At 36.8% G+C, this 17,332-nt stretch overlaps 1 protein-coding gene across 1 annotated transcript; it reads left to right on the forward strand.

The window, feature by feature from the left end:
- Nucleotides 1–879: 879 nt before the first annotated feature.
- LOC138696948 (uncharacterized) lies at nt 880–15,504 on the forward strand. Its single transcript, XM_069822468.1, has 2 exons — nt 880–1,038; nt 9,358–15,504. Exons 1-2 carry the CDS (start codon nt 951–953, stop codon nt 10,965–10,967), a joined length of 1,698 nt encoding a protein of 565 aa, XP_069678569.1. The 5' UTR covers nt 880–950; the 3' UTR covers nt 10,968–15,504.
- Nucleotides 15,505–17,332: the final 1,828 nt, after the last annotated feature.

Consider the following 17,332-nt stretch of genomic DNA (forward strand, 5'->3'; position numbering starts at 1 on the left):
GACAGGTCCCGCCTGGTGCCAGTAGCGTGGCAGCAGTGGTTCGAAATTGAAGCTCTTTATTCCTTCTCCCGCTGCCTCGAGGTTCGATCGGTGATAAAGTTCTTTAATGCACAAAGCATTGCCAGCTCTCATCGGCAGCTGTCAGGCATATGGGCCGAACATATCTCTCTCTCTCTCTCGCTCTCCCTCTCTCTCTCGCTCCCCCTCCCTCCCTCCCTCCCTCTCTCTCTTTTTTTTCAAGAAATTCCTGTCCTCCTGTGAGCGTTTTGGCAACGACGAAGAGCTGAAGACGTCTGTCACACGCTGGTTCCATTCACAGGCGGCAGAGTTCTACGACAGAGGGATACAAAAGTTTATCCCACGATACGACGTCTCAATTCTGATGGTGGCTATGTTGAAAAATAGCTGAAACATTGCTGTATCTGTTGCCAATAAATGTTTTCCTTAAAGTGTGTGAACTTTTTTAAAAAAATAGGGAAACTTACTTTCTGGATGCGCCTCGTATAACCATGGGAGTTCATGAAACGCCGTAAAATAAAGTAATTAAAAAGGATCAGTGGAAGAAGACGGGGTTAAAAAGGTAGCATAAATGTAAATATGTGTTCAAAGAAAGCCTTATATCTAAATAAGTCGATGATCCTACTTCCATTTGTGACGTTTCACCCCATTGCCAATAGTCTTGAGGTCATTATTATAAATTCCCGGAACAGTAAGGAGCTGGGAATAGATTCGGAAGTCACAGCGCTGGGGTAGCCCATGTGCAGCATCGGTAATGATCACCTATGCTGCCGGAGGAGGGAATGCCAGCCTTGATAACGTGACGTCACGTCGTATGGGTTCCGCGGAACCCGTCCTGCGAGTCGCCGAGTATCGACTCCATCGAGTGGCTCTTATAAAGAAGACCGCGAGAAATTCACGGCCATCCGTGAACGAGGAGCTCTGCAGACAAGATGAGGCTGGGTTCTTCGTACACGCTGTTGCCCCTGGCAACGCTCCTGCTGGTGGGATTACGTCATGTGGACGCCACTCCGGAGCACGGTAAGTGGCGTTTCGTGGTCATCTACGAGTTGTTTAATTGTACATAATGGATGTGATTACAGAATTTCAGTTTTTAATTTTTTTTTTGCGATACTACAAATAAAACAAAAATTTTTAGGTAATTGTGTGTAAACGACCCATGAAAGGAAATAGTAATATGCGTTACATGAGCGGTATCTTGAAGTTTTCATGTTCGAGGAAAAGTCTGAAAAAGCGAAACATAGTTGAGCTTTTTTAATTTCCGAGAATTGAAAGAAAACATACCGCTCTTGTATCGTACATTATTTTGTGCGAAGATCGTTTATTACATACCTGAAAGAGGAATTTCTAATTAGTTGCAATGAAATGTCCATCTTGGTTTCTGTTCAATGACGGCAAATTTGCAAAACAAAAATATCTATCTTCAACATTGTTGCTTTCAAATGTTTTCTGCGTTTACTATACTCCAGCAGGCCGTGATATACGTCTGTCTTCCCCCCCCCCAGTCTATGATGAGTCTGGAATCTTGTTGATTTTTTCACGGCTTCCTTAATGTTACTTGCATCACGAATGCAGTAACTTTAGTGGAGTTGTAGAGTTTACTTAAGTTTTGCAAATATTTAAAAACAATAATTAACAGTACAATTTAGGTGAAATTGCAGTGGTAAGTTTCCAATTTATAATTATTACTATATTGAACGTCTCTAAAAATAATATGTTAAAAGCCTAAAGCAGTAAAATGAATATGTCACTTAAGCGGTAAGAAGAGGGAAATTGATATGTGTGTTAAGTTGGGAATACTGAATGTGGAATTTTAGAGTTTCCGCGGATTGGTTTTGTGCGGAAACCAAGCAAATACGCACGATCTCGCACAAACGAATTTAATTGTTTTCCCATTATTTTAAAACTAAGTTAAAACATTTAAAATTGGGCTATTAGTATGTTTAATCACGACCAGTACACAATTATTATTTTTTAGCTGCTGATATTGCAGAGTTTTCTTGGTGGTGAACCCTCGAAATCTTGTTGCATGAGTATTAGGTTAATTGAAGAATGTGTCCCCAAGAGTCGCTCACAAGCAAACATTCTGATTAGGGCAGATAAAGAATTTAAAATTTTTTCTTCCACAATGTTAATAATGTCAAAAGAAGTGCTTATACAAATTTTGGCCACTCGACCGCAATCACGAGAACCGCAAAAAAATAAGTTCGCCAGGAGCCGTTAACAGGAAGAAAATAAAATTTCATTGGAAAAATTTATTGGAACAGACACAGCAATTGTTGAGCTATTTTTCGACTTATTCCACACCGGAACTGAGACATTTGTCATATCATGGGATCGACAGAGAGGTGCAGACGGCTGTCAAACGCTGGTTCCGATCCCATGCGGATGGCTTCTACGACACAAGGATACGAAAATTGATCTCATGGTGTAAAAAGTCTCAATTCTATTGGGGGATATGTTGAAAAATAGCGCAACAATTGCTGTATCTGTTTCAATAAATATTTCCATGCAATTGTGCTTTTCTTTCTGTAAACGGCCCCAGGGAAAATCACTTTCTGGACGGCCTCGTATTTGCGGTCGATTGGCCAAAATTAATATAAGCACTTCTTTTGACATTATTAACATGGTGGAAGAAAAAAAAATTAACTTTTTTATCTGCCCCCATCAGAGAGTTTGCTTGCCAGTCCATTTGGCCATTTTGATGATTTTAACATATATGTGATTATGTTTGAGATACTTATCACCATATTTTAAGCTTGTTTTCTTCCAAAACAACACCGATCCTTATGTAAAAGGTTGTGTTATTGTTCATGTCACTTGAAAACTCGATCAGTCCGGTGGGTACAAAACTAGCCCAGGCCTTTCATAAAAATGGACTTAACGCGTTTTGACATCACATTCTTCAATTGCTTCTGTTGTTATCGAATATTTTGTGGTAGTCCCAAATATATTGGTTTCTAACACAATTTGTCTAGTTTTATAACACTGTTGGCTTTTATTTCGTTACGGTATTAAAATTTATCTTGGTTACATATTCGGAAGAGAAACTGCATACAACGCTTACTGTTGACGGTTCTACAAATATAACAAAATTTCGTAGGTAATCGCGAGTAAATGACCCAGGAACGGAAAAATAATTTAAGCCCCAATTGTTTCCACTTGTTTTAAAATAAATTTCAACATTAAAAATTCGCCTGACCGTGAAACTAGCGGACCCGGGTTCAGATCCTAGTTGAGACAAGTTACTTGGTTGAGATTTTCCCTCAACCGAATAAGAGCAAATGCTGGATAACTTTAGGCTTTGATCCTGGACTCATTTCGCTGGCATTATCATCTTCATCTCATTAAGACGTTATATAACCATAGAAGTTGCAAAAGCGTCGTAAAGTAACCAATAAAAATATTAAAGACTGGATTATTGGAATGTTTAATTTATAGCCTCTCCATAGTCTTTTCTTTTAAAGCATTTGAGTCCTTTTGGTGGTTTGCCCCTTGAAATTTTAACCATCCTTGTTGTATGATCACTGCATTAATTATTATTTATTGTTAATAAAATAACATGGACAAAAATACAATCTTAGTTCTTCCCTGAAGGAGTAAAAAACTCGTGCTCAGGGAGATATCTAAACGCAAAGATAATTTTTTGACACAAACTGGGTCAATAAAAAAATTACAGGAATAAATTAAATTTAAAAATACAATTTCAATTTCAACAATTTAAGTCATACAATTACATGTACATATTAAATCAATATATATTCTTTAAAAATTAAATTCCTATCGCTATTTTTGAAATTTCTGATACTAAAATTTTCCAAATTTGGGTATTTATCAATTATTTTATTGTATAACCTTGGACCAAAGTAGGCACCATGGCTCAGAGTTGTGCTTGTGAAACACTTTGGTTCCTCTAGTCATATAAAATCGAATCTTTTAGTTCCATATTTATGATGATACAATTTGAATTTATTACGATTTTTATGTATGAAGATTAATAAGGCAATATAATAAATATGTTTAATTTAAAAAAAAAAACATTGAAATTAGAAAACAAAAGTTCAGATGAATAATCAATTGGTTTATTAAGGCATATTTTAATAATTCTTTTCTGAATAAGCATTAGTGGAGTGAGATTAGAAATACATGCATGTCCCCACCCTAAAATTCCATACTGGAGAATGGATTGAAATAAACCTAAATAAATGAGACGTAAAATATTAATTGGTAAATATGACCGAAGTATAACAAAGATATAAATTGTTTTACGTAATCTATTGCATAAATATGTAATTGCTTCTACTGTTACCAAATCTTTTATGGACTGTATTTTGCGCTAGTCCCTGGTACATTGGTTTGTAATATAGTTTGTCGAGTTTTGATACCATTGGCTTTCATTTCGTTAATTGTATTAAAATTTGTCTTTGTTAAATTTTCGGAAGAGAAAATGTATAAAAAGCTTCCTGTTTGCGGTTCTACAAATCACAAAATTTCTATGTAATCATGTATGTGTACAGATACGGAAATAAAATTTGGAGCTTCCTTATAACACACTGCGCATATGCAGTGAACAAGAGCTTCTGTATATATGCTACTTGTGGGCAGCCGTGCGAAATGTTTAATAATACAAATCGCTACAGGACTATTTCTAGCAATACATTACTGCCCAAATATTGAAATAGCATTGCCTACATACAGATGGACTCCCATCAAGACTCGCTCCAAATTTTAATTCTATATGTGTATATGACCCAGGAACTGGAAACGAATTTGTTTTCCTTTTATTTGAAAACTAAGTTCAACATTTAAATTTGGGCTATTGGAATGTTTAATCCACAGCCAGTACATAATTTTTCTTAGCTACTAGTACTGAGTCCTTTCTGTGGTTTCCCCCTCGAAATTTTAACAGTTTTCTAACACGATTACGCCGTTAGCTGCTTTTAATAAAGGGTGCGTCAGAAAGAACGGATGGATTTCAAAATATCGATACGCAACGAGGAGAGAGATATAGTGAGGGGGACCACGACTGTTGGGTCAGCCATAGAATGCAGTTTCAGTTGAGAATATGGTGTTGGTCTGGTGTACAACGTGCTTTCATCGTAGAGACATTTTTGAAAAATGAAGAGTCTGTGATCACCACTCAGGACTCATTTCGACATCGGATGTCACGCTAGGATTCCAACTCGGAATACAATTTTGCGGTGGGTGGCTTCATTTCGTATCACAGGTTCAACATTAAAGAAGAAATCACCTGGACGAAATTCTATTGCACTGAGATTGTCCGAGGCTACGGTAAGATCTCGCGCCCTGCGACTTCTTTCTTTGGGACCATTTGAAGGCGTAAGTTTGTAAACATCGATCACATACACTGGACGAACTGAAGACAGCGATTCGTGAAGAAATCGTGGCAATTGCACCAGCTATGACTGTGAAAGTGATGGCGAACATCAGAAAACGCCTCGATGCCTGTATTGAAAGCCAAGGACATCATATGGATAATGTTGTTTTCCATAAATAAACTGCATGTATTGGTGAATATGTTGATAACAATAAATTTTTGATTTGATGAATCTTTACAATTTTCTTGCCATGTGAAATCCATCCGTTCTTTCTGACGCACCCTGTATTATCAATCTTTTATGGGCTTTATTCTGCTCTAGTCTCTAATATGTTTGTTCTTAATATTAGTTGTCTGGTTTTGCTACAATTGGCTTTCATTTCGTCAGTTTTATTAACATTTATCTTGCTTAAATTTTTTAAAGAACAAATTTACATAACGCTTCCGTTTTGCGGGTCTACAAGTCTTAAACAATTTCGTGGACATTCTTAATTATACATAATGGATGTGATTACAGAATATTAGTTTAAAATTCTTTTTTAAGTTCTACAGGGACATCATTTTATTTTTACTAACATTTTTAATATTAACCTGTCTATACCTTTAGAGAACCGGAAACACTGCTTGCTCCCCCCCCTCCAAGACTGGAGTTCGATGATACTGGCGTAAAACACAAATCACTCTACTAGGTATAGGAAGGAAGAAAAGTAGTTCATCCATTTACGTAAACTAGGAAATATCGCGATTTTGGTTTGATAATTTTCATTAGGTTTTTCTTTAATCAAAGTACAGTACTGTATTAAGAATGAGTGTTTTTACTCACGAAGTGAGTTATCCATGCGAACGTATTCATTATGCAGTGTATATTATACTGTCTACAGCACATTATCGTACAATATAGAGAAAGAAGTTAAATTGAAAAATAATCATAATATGAATATTTAAACACAATTTTGAAAATGGTGGCCGTTCATTTCGATACAGGCTTCAGTTCTTTTGTGCATATTATCGCACTATAGACTATTGCATCTAATTCCAATTGCCAATTTCGTCCTTCGTACTAGTAACTCATGTTGAAATAATTCTGTACCTACTCTACGTACTGTAAATTCAATCTTCACTTCTGCCCGACCCGAAAATATAAAACTACTCAGACATGCTATCTACTGTCCGTCCAAGTGGTTATGCCGCAGGATTGTAGAAAGGGAGGAAATCACGTGACAGTTAATTACTTAACGAGGCCCTTTTATTTAAGTTAAATTAAACAGCTGTATAATATTACGTAAACTTCCAATTCCTAAGAGAAATTAATGTTTTCAGAAAAGAGCTAAGACAGCCCAGCTATTACAGAGGGGCGAGCAGAAGCAGGTGGGGGAAATCGGGATGCGACGTAGGCAAACGGACAGTATCTGTGCGAAAATATGATTCAATATTGAAAGCTCTTTCGTCACTGGAAAACGCGAACATATTTCTGGAACGTACTATACTCAGTAACTCAGTACTGCTTACTATCTGCGGTCTTGGTTCTGTGTGGAGTTGGAACTTCCTTAGTAGAAGGGGTGGGAGTGAAGTACATTCAAAAACTCAGGTACAGTAAAAATTGAAGTAAAAATAAAATGATGTCCCTGTACAAATCGAACAAAATTTCGAAGATAATCGTATGTACATGAACCAGGAACGGAAAATGGATTTGTTCCTTCTGTACAGGGTGTCTACACCGAAATGCCCTATTTTTATCTTGCTCTCAATACCAAAGAAATAAAGATAAATGAATTTTATTTACAAATATAAGTCGTATGAGGTATTAAGTTTGTAACAAAAACCAGACATTAGCCCCTGCGTTGACACGAAGGATATGTAGGGATGGTACCAATGGTACATCTTCCCGTCTCTATCCTAATAGAGTGTAGGGCTTCTTGCAGAATGGTCAGACTGTGGCCGAACCCCTGGCTTCACGCAACCGCGTAGCAGAACGTGATCCTGTTCTTGTATACAAGGTCACCTCCTTATCTTGATCGTGTGATCACCGGAGTAATTACACCTCATTATATTTACTTCTCATCTCACAATGCGACTTAATTCCACCGAAGAGGCAGCATCCAGGCTAACATTACGACCTCTGACCTGTGGGCCTACACATCCGGGACCATTTCCCCGAAACGTTAGAAAATTCATTTCGTGCCCAACCACGAATTTCCTCGTTTCTTCTCGTTAGCACTTCTTTGAAGTGAGCCGTACTCTGCGGTCGAATGCTCACCATGCATGTCGCGGGTTCATATCCATTGCAGCATACTTTTAAAGACACATTTAGTACGACTTTCTTCGGGAAGGAAATCAATTAGGAGTCTCGTGTGGTAGAATTATTGCTCTAAAAGAAATGTCCTTGAATAAGGAAGGGCGTTTGCGGTAAATTTTCAGGGAACTTAATCTATTTGCGTAAAAAGAACAGCAATTTTTTGCAATATGATTGTGATGGTTTTGAGGCCACGTTTGAAACAGAGCTCAGTAATACGTAGTGGTAACTGAAGGATGTCCGTGAAATGCTTCTAAATGAATTTATTGCCAAAATCATTTTTAAAAAATACAAATACATTTTGTAAAACACAGCGGCATTTGCCTTTCCAATTTTCACAGGCTTAGAACTGTCCACTGCTTGGTTTAAAAATGTGGCTATGTTTAAATAGCACAAAGTACATGTAATTAAAATGTGGCTGTTTGAACTGTACTGCAGTATGACAAAGTATACTTACTTACTGGATTTTAAGGAGCCCGGAGGTTCATTGCCGCCCTCACATAAGCCCGCCATCGGTCCCTATCCTGAGCAAGATTAACCCAATCAATATCATCATACCCCACCTCCCTCAAATCCATTTTAATATTATCTTCCCACCTACGTCTCGGCCTCCCTAAAGGCCTTTTTCCCTCCGGTCTCCCAACTAACACTCTATATGCATTTCTGGATTCGTCCATACATGCTATATGCCCTGCCCATCTCAAACGTCTGGATTTAATGTTCCTAATTATGTCAGGTGAAGAATACAATGCGTGCAGTTCTGTGTTGTGTAACTTTCTCCATTCTCCTGTAACTTCATCCCTCTTAGCCCCAAATATTTTCTTAAGCACCTTATTCTCAAACACCCTTAACCTATGTTCCTCTCTCAAAGTGAGAGTCCAAGTTTCACAACCATATAAAGAACAACTGGTAAATAACTGTTTTATAAATTCTAACTTTCATATTTTTTGACAACAGACTGGATGATAAAAGCTTCTCAACCGAATAATAGCAAGCATTTCCCATATTTATTCTGTTTTAATTTCGTCCCGAGTATCATTATCATTTATATTTGTTACTGTTGCTTCCAGGTATTTGAATTTTTCCACCTCTTCAAAGGATAAATTTCCAATTTTTATATTTTAATTTCGTACAATATTCTTGTCACGAGACATAATCATATACTTTGTCTTTTCGGGATTTACTTCCAAACCTATTTATTTACTTGCTTCAAGTAAAATTCCAGTGTTTTCCCTAATCGTTTGTGGATTTTCTCCTAACATATTCACGTCATCCGCATAGACAAGAAGCTGATGTAACCCGTTCAATTTCAAACCCTCTCTGTTATCCTGGACTTTCCTAATGGCATACTCTAGAGCAAAGAGTTAATATAATAATAATAATAATAATAATAATAATAATAATAATAATAATAATAATAATAATAGCAAAACAAAGAAAATGGATTACAAGTGTTCCACGGTAACACTATTGTAGCTAAAATAGGGTTCTGAGGTGGTAATACTGTGAGAAACACTGAGATAGAATATATTATGGCCAGAATATTATGTGTTATTCCGTTTGATTTGAATAGTTTAGCGATTTTACTGATTTTATATTTTTTTGCATTTCTATTCTGCACTCACATCCATGAAGTACCAAACAGTAATAATATTAATACGAGTATAATGAAATAGATAATAACGATACATTATTTTCTGTTGTACAGAGCGACATGTGAGATCCTTGTTTGACGGAGGTCTCCTCGGTGGTATAACCAAGATACTGAACCCCAACCGGGACGGATCAAGCTCCAGTTCAGACTCCCGGACTTCTCACCTGGAGTTCACAGGACCTCTGGGATTGCTCAAGTTCAACCTCGACTCTTCCAGTGCCAACGCAGCGTCTGGTAGCCGCGGAGGAGGAGGAGGTGGTGGTGGAGGCTCCTATTCGTCCTCCAATGCTGCGTCAAGCGCAAATACAGCCGTTGGAAACGGTGGAAGCTCAGCTGGTTCGAACGCCCACTCTAACGCATTCGGTGGTGGTGGAGGCGGTGGTTTTAGCAACAGTGGAGCGTCCTCAAATGCCGCCTCCCATTTCAACGGAGGAGGTGGTTTCAGCAACAGTGGAGCCTCATCAAATGCCGCCTCCCAGTCTCACGGTGGGGGCGGTGGTTTCAGCAACAGTGGATCCTCATCTCAAGCTCAAAGCAATGCATACACCAACCAGGGAGGTGGTTTCGGAAATCCGCACCATCACAAGCACCACAATCGCTATGAGAATCAGATAGGAGGTGGATTCAACGGTGAGTTTGGATTCAACGGAGGTGGTGGCTTTGGACAAGGTGGAGGATTTAATCAAGGAGGCGCACTACACGGAGGAGGTGGAGGAGGTTTCAACCAAGGAGGTGGAGGAGGTTTCGGAGGTTCTTCTGGAGGAAGCCATTCAAATTCTTTTAGTAATTCTGGTAGTCAAGCCGGTGGTGGTGGTGGTTTAGGCGGTTTTGTTCCAAATGGAGGTAATCAGTTCAACAATGGAGGTGGTGGACTCGGTGGTTTCTACCCAAGTGGAAGTAATTCTCAGGCGAGTAGTAATGCAGGAAGTCAATCTTCTGGCGGTTTAGGCGGATTTGTTCCAAATGGAGGTAACAATCAGTTCAACAACAATGCTGGTGGTGGAGCGGGTGGTTTCTATCAAGGTGGAAGTAACTCTCAGGCGAACAGTAATGCAGCAAGTCAGTCTTCTGGCGGGTTAGGCGGTTTTGTTCCAAGTGGAAGTAACTCCCAGGCTGGTAGTAATTCAGCAAGTCAGGCAGGTGGTGGACTGGGTGGTTTTTACCCAGGCGGATCCAACTCTCAATCTGCAAGTAATTCTGGAAGTCAATCAGGCGGTGGAGGTGGAGGATTTGATAGTCAGTCTTCTGCAGGAAGTAACGCAGGGAGCCAGTCTGGTGGTGGAGGAGGAGGAGGTTTCCAGGGAGGTTATGGAGGAGGCGACGATGCTGCAATCGCCGAAATATTTGGCGGCGGCGGTGGTGGTTCGGGAAGCAATGCTAACAGCCAGTCGTCTTCAGGCTCGTCAGCTAACGGAGGATCAGGTGGCTCTTCTAGCAATGCCAAGAGTCAGTCCTCATCATCTGCTAATTCTGGTGGTTTTGGCGGATCTTCTAGCGGCGCTAAGAGTGATGCTTCCTCGTCTTCGGGGTCATTCGGTGCTGGTGGTGGAGGTAGCAGTTCCAAGAGTGATTCGTCGTCCAGTTCGTATAGTGGGTCTGGAGGCTCCAGATCCTCCAGTCATTCCAGTTCCTCATCCAACAGTGATGCTATAGTATTCCTATAATAAACTCAGTGCCAGTTGCAGTTACATCTGGAAGAAATCGCGGTGTGAACTTGTGCTCATGAAACTTGGAAGGCCGAGCCAACGGGCCATGCCAAAAGTCTTGCCATTTGCGTGTGTGGTCTTTAACCAAAGTTGCGTAAACTATCTTAAAATATACAGTTTTAAAAGAATACAACGAAGTTCCATGTTTTGACTGAGAAACTCTCCAGCTGTAATGCTAATCCATATTTAATTTGTGTATGCAATGTGGTAATTGAAAGTGCAATAATAAAAAAAGATTTTTCTAGTTAAAGCTGAGCCATCAGTCATTTATTTCAGTTCTTTCCTGGAAAATAGCAATAATAAAAATAATAATAAATTTAAGGTCTTCAAACATGTTGTTGATCTGAGTTCAAATCAATATTAGAGAGCCGAGATTAGCTAATTCAAGTTAATTGAAATTTGATTAATTTCAACAGGGGCAGATTTTAGTGGAGTGCAATGATTTCTCTCTCTCTCTCTTTAGCACTGTTGTTGTAATTCTGAAATTATATTTTTTGTGTCTGAATAATTTTTAAACAGCTGAAAAAATTTATAGCCGCGATTGTATTAAAATAATTATTCTTCTCAGCTTTCTATGATGTGAAGGATTAAATCAAATTTCTGTCAGAAACTTTTAAACTTATTCTTCAATTAAACATTTAGGAAGAATACTAGCCGCTATAAATATTGGAGAAAATGTATGAATTACATATTTTTAATTTATTCACTATTAACTTTGACAATTATAATTATTAGATCATATCACATTTCATGTATCAACTAAACATTATTATTCTCCGGGTACGAAGACGGCAGAAACGTATTTCTAATCATATGATGACGTTTTCTGACGTAAGAAGATACTTAGATTCTACCTCCCTACCTCAAAGAATCTTCAAGATTAAGTGAATGCAATGTTACAAAATCTTATAAGTAACTGATGAGATTTAAATGCATGTCTCTCTGTTGAGTTTAGCTATAAACTTTGGATTATTTCAGTAATTAAAAATACGTCGGTGTTTGATTGGTTTTTGTTTATTTTTTTGGATACAGCTCATGCTTACCTATCTTAATGCGAGATTACTATTTCCATTTCCATTACAGAAAATGTAGCATAAACATTTACGACAAATTTAATGTGTTGAGTAGGAGTGTTTTGTTTCAACGTGGAACGTTTCTGTGGACTTCTATTCGGAAAAAATGTCCGTTACCATTTCTGTAATACTCTACGCGCATCTTGTTGCTTAGCAACCCGCAACATATCACTACAGAAAAAAGAAATGAAGTTTGAATAAGTTTATGTATTACTTTCAAGATATGAAGATAAAAAACAGATTTTAACATTTTATGTGGAGTGTTTATCCATATAGATGATTTTTTAAAATTGATTAAATTAATAAAAAAATCCTCATATTTAAGTTTTTTACCATCTCCTGGAGAACTCACTCTTCCATGTAGCTAGACGACGTTTGACAAACCTCTGTTTGTGATTCAGTATTACTTTGGAAAGTTTTTCTGCTGAGATTGTTGAAATGTACGAAGAGTGGCCAGTTTTTGTTTTTCAGTTCTCTTCACTAAATTAATATAAGTATATTCCAACATCATTTAAATAAAAAAAATGCATTCTCCTGTAAAATGTAGCTGCATCTTTTCATTTTTATACAGTATTAATTTATTTCCGGGGTATAGATTAGTTTCCAACAGATTTAGTATATTGTCTGTCCAAAATTACTATCGCCCTCAACATTAGGGGAGAGTTGGGTAGTATCGGACACAGGGTAATATCGAACAGTGCGTTTTTTTTCATCTACCACCAGATGGTAGTACCTGAATAACATGGTTACGTTTCTGTATGCGACATCACCATGTCATCTGGTGGTAGTTGAAAGAAATTCACTGTCCGATTTTACCCGATGTCCGATACTACCCAACTCTCCCCTAAGAAAACCATTTGGTAAGGTTACATAAATAACTATTTCTGCGAAATAATATATAACTAGTCTACAAGAATTCAGCTTAACTTTGTTGATTTATTTACGATTAACTGCATTAAGTGTCTTTCTGTACGTCAAAAGTGGTAGTTATTTTGGGTAGAAAATATAATTCTGTGGCCGGGAGGAAAAAGGTCTTAAGTCAATTTTTTGTGAAAATAAGAATTTTATATATTCTGAAAGTGGAAACAATTCTCTACAATCTGGTAAAACGGCTAAAGTCAAATAAGACTCCTGACTGGATTTATAGAGCGTTACCAAATGTCTAAGTACTTTTTGAATCGAGTACACACAGAATAAAGGACTTAAGAATATTCATTTTACTACTTTATTCCTTTTTATATTATAAAAATCTCCTTTTCACAAAAAAATTGACTTAAGTCCTTTTTCCTCCCGGCCACAGAATTAAAGCTACTGACGTTACAGTTAACTGCATGTACTCTCCTAGTTATAAATATTTCAGTCAACTATTCGTATTTTTTTTATACTTTTAGCTTTAAATTTTTCTAAATTTTGTAGCCTGAAAATTTAAATTTATTGTTACTGTGTGTGTGCATAAATAACATCAGTTGAATGTTACTTACTGTATTTTACAAGCTCTGTAAATACACGTTACGTGAGCAAAACTTTTGAAAGTTAATGCAGTGACATGGATAGAATCATCTTCGCTATTAGCATGAGTAATCTCACCTCATTTCTGTAATGGTGCTCTGTGACGAAAGCAGTTACCTCCACTTCCTCACCTCGACACAGTAACGGGATCTTTCACTTCTCCAGTAAATTACACGGCCAAGGTGATCACTTCCTGTCACCGCACGACGTGATTATCTGATGTGTCGATGTCATTAATGGGCGAGTACTTAAACCATTACGTTGCCTCGAAGACTGAAATTAAAAAAAATGAAAAAGTTTTTGAATTTTTTAAATATATGTTATTACAAATACTCGCAATTGCATATACAGGGTGATTCACGAGGAAAGGTAATAAATTTAGGATGTGAATTCTGAAGTCATTCTGAGTCAAAAAGTTCATATGAATATAGGTCCGTTTTCGAACGGTTACGGAGATATGGCTCTTTGATTTCACAAAAACTTCTAAAATTCCATTGTACTAACTCGCATTTAGAGACATAACGGACAAATTTAAAGTTTATATTCATGTATGCATACATACCTAATATTCTAGACGTCGGGGTCGATGTTTTCGCACATTTTCAAAGGTACCTCCTTCTGCTTCAATGCACTGTTGCGCTCGGGCGTGAATCGCGCTCATCACTGGGAGAGTTGCACGTAACTGTTCTTTATGCCGCATCCAAAATACTGTCGATTAGCGCCTCTCTCGTTTCGCCCTTCCTTTGCTATACCAAGTCTTTCATCCAACCCCATAGACAGTAAGTAAGTTACTCTTCGATATGGTACCCTTCTGTTCGGAAAGCGTCGTTCATATTCAGCGACGGCACGCAAGGAACTTCCATCGCACAAACCATAAACATACACAATATCGGCGTATTCTGCGGTCGAAAATTTATAAGGCATCTTGAAAAACACAACTTAACACTTCCGATAACTGTACCTGTATAACTACTGTACTGTAGGTAGCTGACTGAACTGCTGTGAATTGATGATAGTGTAGGCTATTTGTGTTATCTGCGGGTTCTGTGTCATTACATCAGACAAGAGCAGGCGATTGGACATTTGTAATGCCCCACCACCCGGTTTCTTCCTCTTATCTATGAATATAATTCACAATGCAGATTCCAATGTTACGTCATAATTTAATAAAGTTTTATGATTTTCAGGTTTATATGTGAATATTTTTTTTTTTTACATTTCCTTTGTCAATGATTTGATTTACTTCTTGTTTAGCTGAAACTAACCGAACTCCTTTTGATTTTGCTGAGGGTGAATCGGAGTTAGTTTCAGGTTTTAATGTTGAATATAGAAGTGGTGGTTTTGCATTAATTGTTTTGGCTGAATATGCGACCTTGACCTTGTCTCACGTCAGCAGCATATGGTAACGTCTGATTCACATTGGGGCGAGACGTTTTACCAAAAAAACTGCTTCTTGCTCCGCCATCGTTCTAAAACGGGCCTGTGTTGATATGAACTTTTCCACTCAAAATGGCCTAAGATATCGTATCCTAAATTTTTTACCTTTCCTCGTGAATCACCCTGTATATTAATCCAAACAAATGTGCACTTTCGTTTTAAACTATATTTTTTCCATAGTCTTTTATTGAAGTATTATCATACACTTATTAATAATAACGAAAGTTACATTTTAATATTATTTTATTCCAAATAAAATTGTATTAAAGTCATGTTCAAAATTAAACCTTTGTAGCAAATACTGTAGAGTGTTTGTGCGCTCAGATAGTATTTTTCTGTATTGTAATATATACTTCGTATCCTACAATGTTGTGATTCAAAATGAAATGTCATTGTTTATTTCATATTTGTATATAATTATGTTGTAGTTGCATTTTTGTAAAGGAGACTATTAAATAAAGTTTTTGTATAAATGATGTAAAGTGTAATTAATTATAATATTAAGAGTTCGCGGGAAAAACGATGAATGTCATAGTTTTCTTAAGGTTGATGTCATTATCTAATTAAATGCATCACTGCGAAATTTAATGTTCTTATAAAAAAGATAAAAATGAGAATTATCACCACGAATACAGTAATCCTTTCCTTTATTTTCTATAGAAACAGCACTACATCTTGCAGTTATAGACTCAATTAGATCATTATCTAATCCTTAACAGAAATGTGACATTCATCGTTTTTCCCTCGAACTCTTCATACGTCAAAACTTTAAAGGACACTGGAACTGAGTTTTTAAACTTTTTTTATTAATTTATTTCAAATTCGGCAGGTTTGTTGTGTCTATACAGTACGTTTAAATAGCCTAACAGTACCAAATTTCATCAGTTTCATTCATTAGTTCCTTAGATATTAATTTTCATGTATTTTAATGATATTAAATTGTGCGTAAATTCAAAACATCCCTGACGGCTTCAGAATTGTTTTTGCTTTTAAAAATCCTCTGTGAAGGATTTAAATTTCATGATAAAGAAGATTGTGCATGGGTTTTTAAATTTGAGAATTGATACATAGGATAAAAATTTCCTTACAAATCGTAATTTTTACTTCATAATTTTCTTTAATTTTTAGAAGTTAAAAATTCGTATCATGAAAAGTTTTCAGTGAAGAGCTGATTCCACGCACAGCTTTGTGTATTGCAGTAGGCTGAGTATTCTTGCAAAGTTTCATGTAAATCGGAGCAAATGGAAGCCGCTAGGAACTTTATTATACGACCAAAAATGTAGTTTTGAGAAAACGCAATTTTTAGTGGGTGTGGCATTTTAAAAGTAACAGGCGAGGGCTAAATATAGGACAGAATGTTAAACAAATGTATAAGGTAATTATTTATGTAAAAAAAAATCGAAAATATTTTCAACTTTTGTGTCAAAAATTCAGTCCTAGTGACCCTTTAAGCAAAACTGATGCTATTTTATTTACCGAAAATACAATGAGTTCAGTTTAAAGGAGAACCCCACATTGATATAACTATATATATATATATATATATATATATATATAAAATTTTGTTTGTTTGTTTGTAGTAGTTATAGTATATATCACTTTTGTTGACGTCGTACAAATTTTGTCCAATATTCTTTTGAGAAGATTAACTCCATATGTAGATGAAGTTATTGCGGATCATCAATGTGGTTTTAGGCGTAATAGATCAACTATTGGTCAGATATTTTGTATTCGACAGATATTGGAGAAAAAATGGGAGCATAAGGGTACAGTGCATCAGTTATTCATAGATTTCAAAAAGGCATATGACTCTGTTAAGAGAGAAGTTTTATATGATATTCTTATTGAATTTGGTATTCCCAAGAAACTAGTTAGATTAATTAAAATGAGTCTCAGTGAAACATACAGCAGAGTTCGTTTCTGTCAGATGCGTTTCCAATTCCAATGCGTTATATATCCAGAGGAGGATTTCTTGATAACGAATCAACTGATAGGTTTCCCTTCCATTGTTTTCGTGACGATGGAGTCTATATGGAGTTCCGAACCGCTGGATGTTACTATATTCAAGACACGATGCAGAAAGTAAAAATCTTGCCCTACGATAAGCAAATGAACGTCTAGACTGAAAATTAGCAATATAGTATCCAACTTGAGATTTTATTAAGCGTTTCCATGGTAATTTCGGTTTCGTTCTCTTGTTAAAATATTTGTGAAAAGTATAAATGGCTAGAGAGGTTGACATTCTTTCTGTATACTCTCTGATTAATTGAGCTCCAACTACAAAATGATTATCTCCGGGTGTTC

Source organism: Periplaneta americana, chromosome 3, assembly GCF_040183065.1.
Source record: "Periplaneta americana isolate PAMFEO1 chromosome 3, P.americana_PAMFEO1_priV1, whole genome shotgun sequence".
Taxonomy (NCBI): domain Eukaryota; kingdom Metazoa; phylum Arthropoda; class Insecta; order Blattodea; family Blattidae; genus Periplaneta; species Periplaneta americana.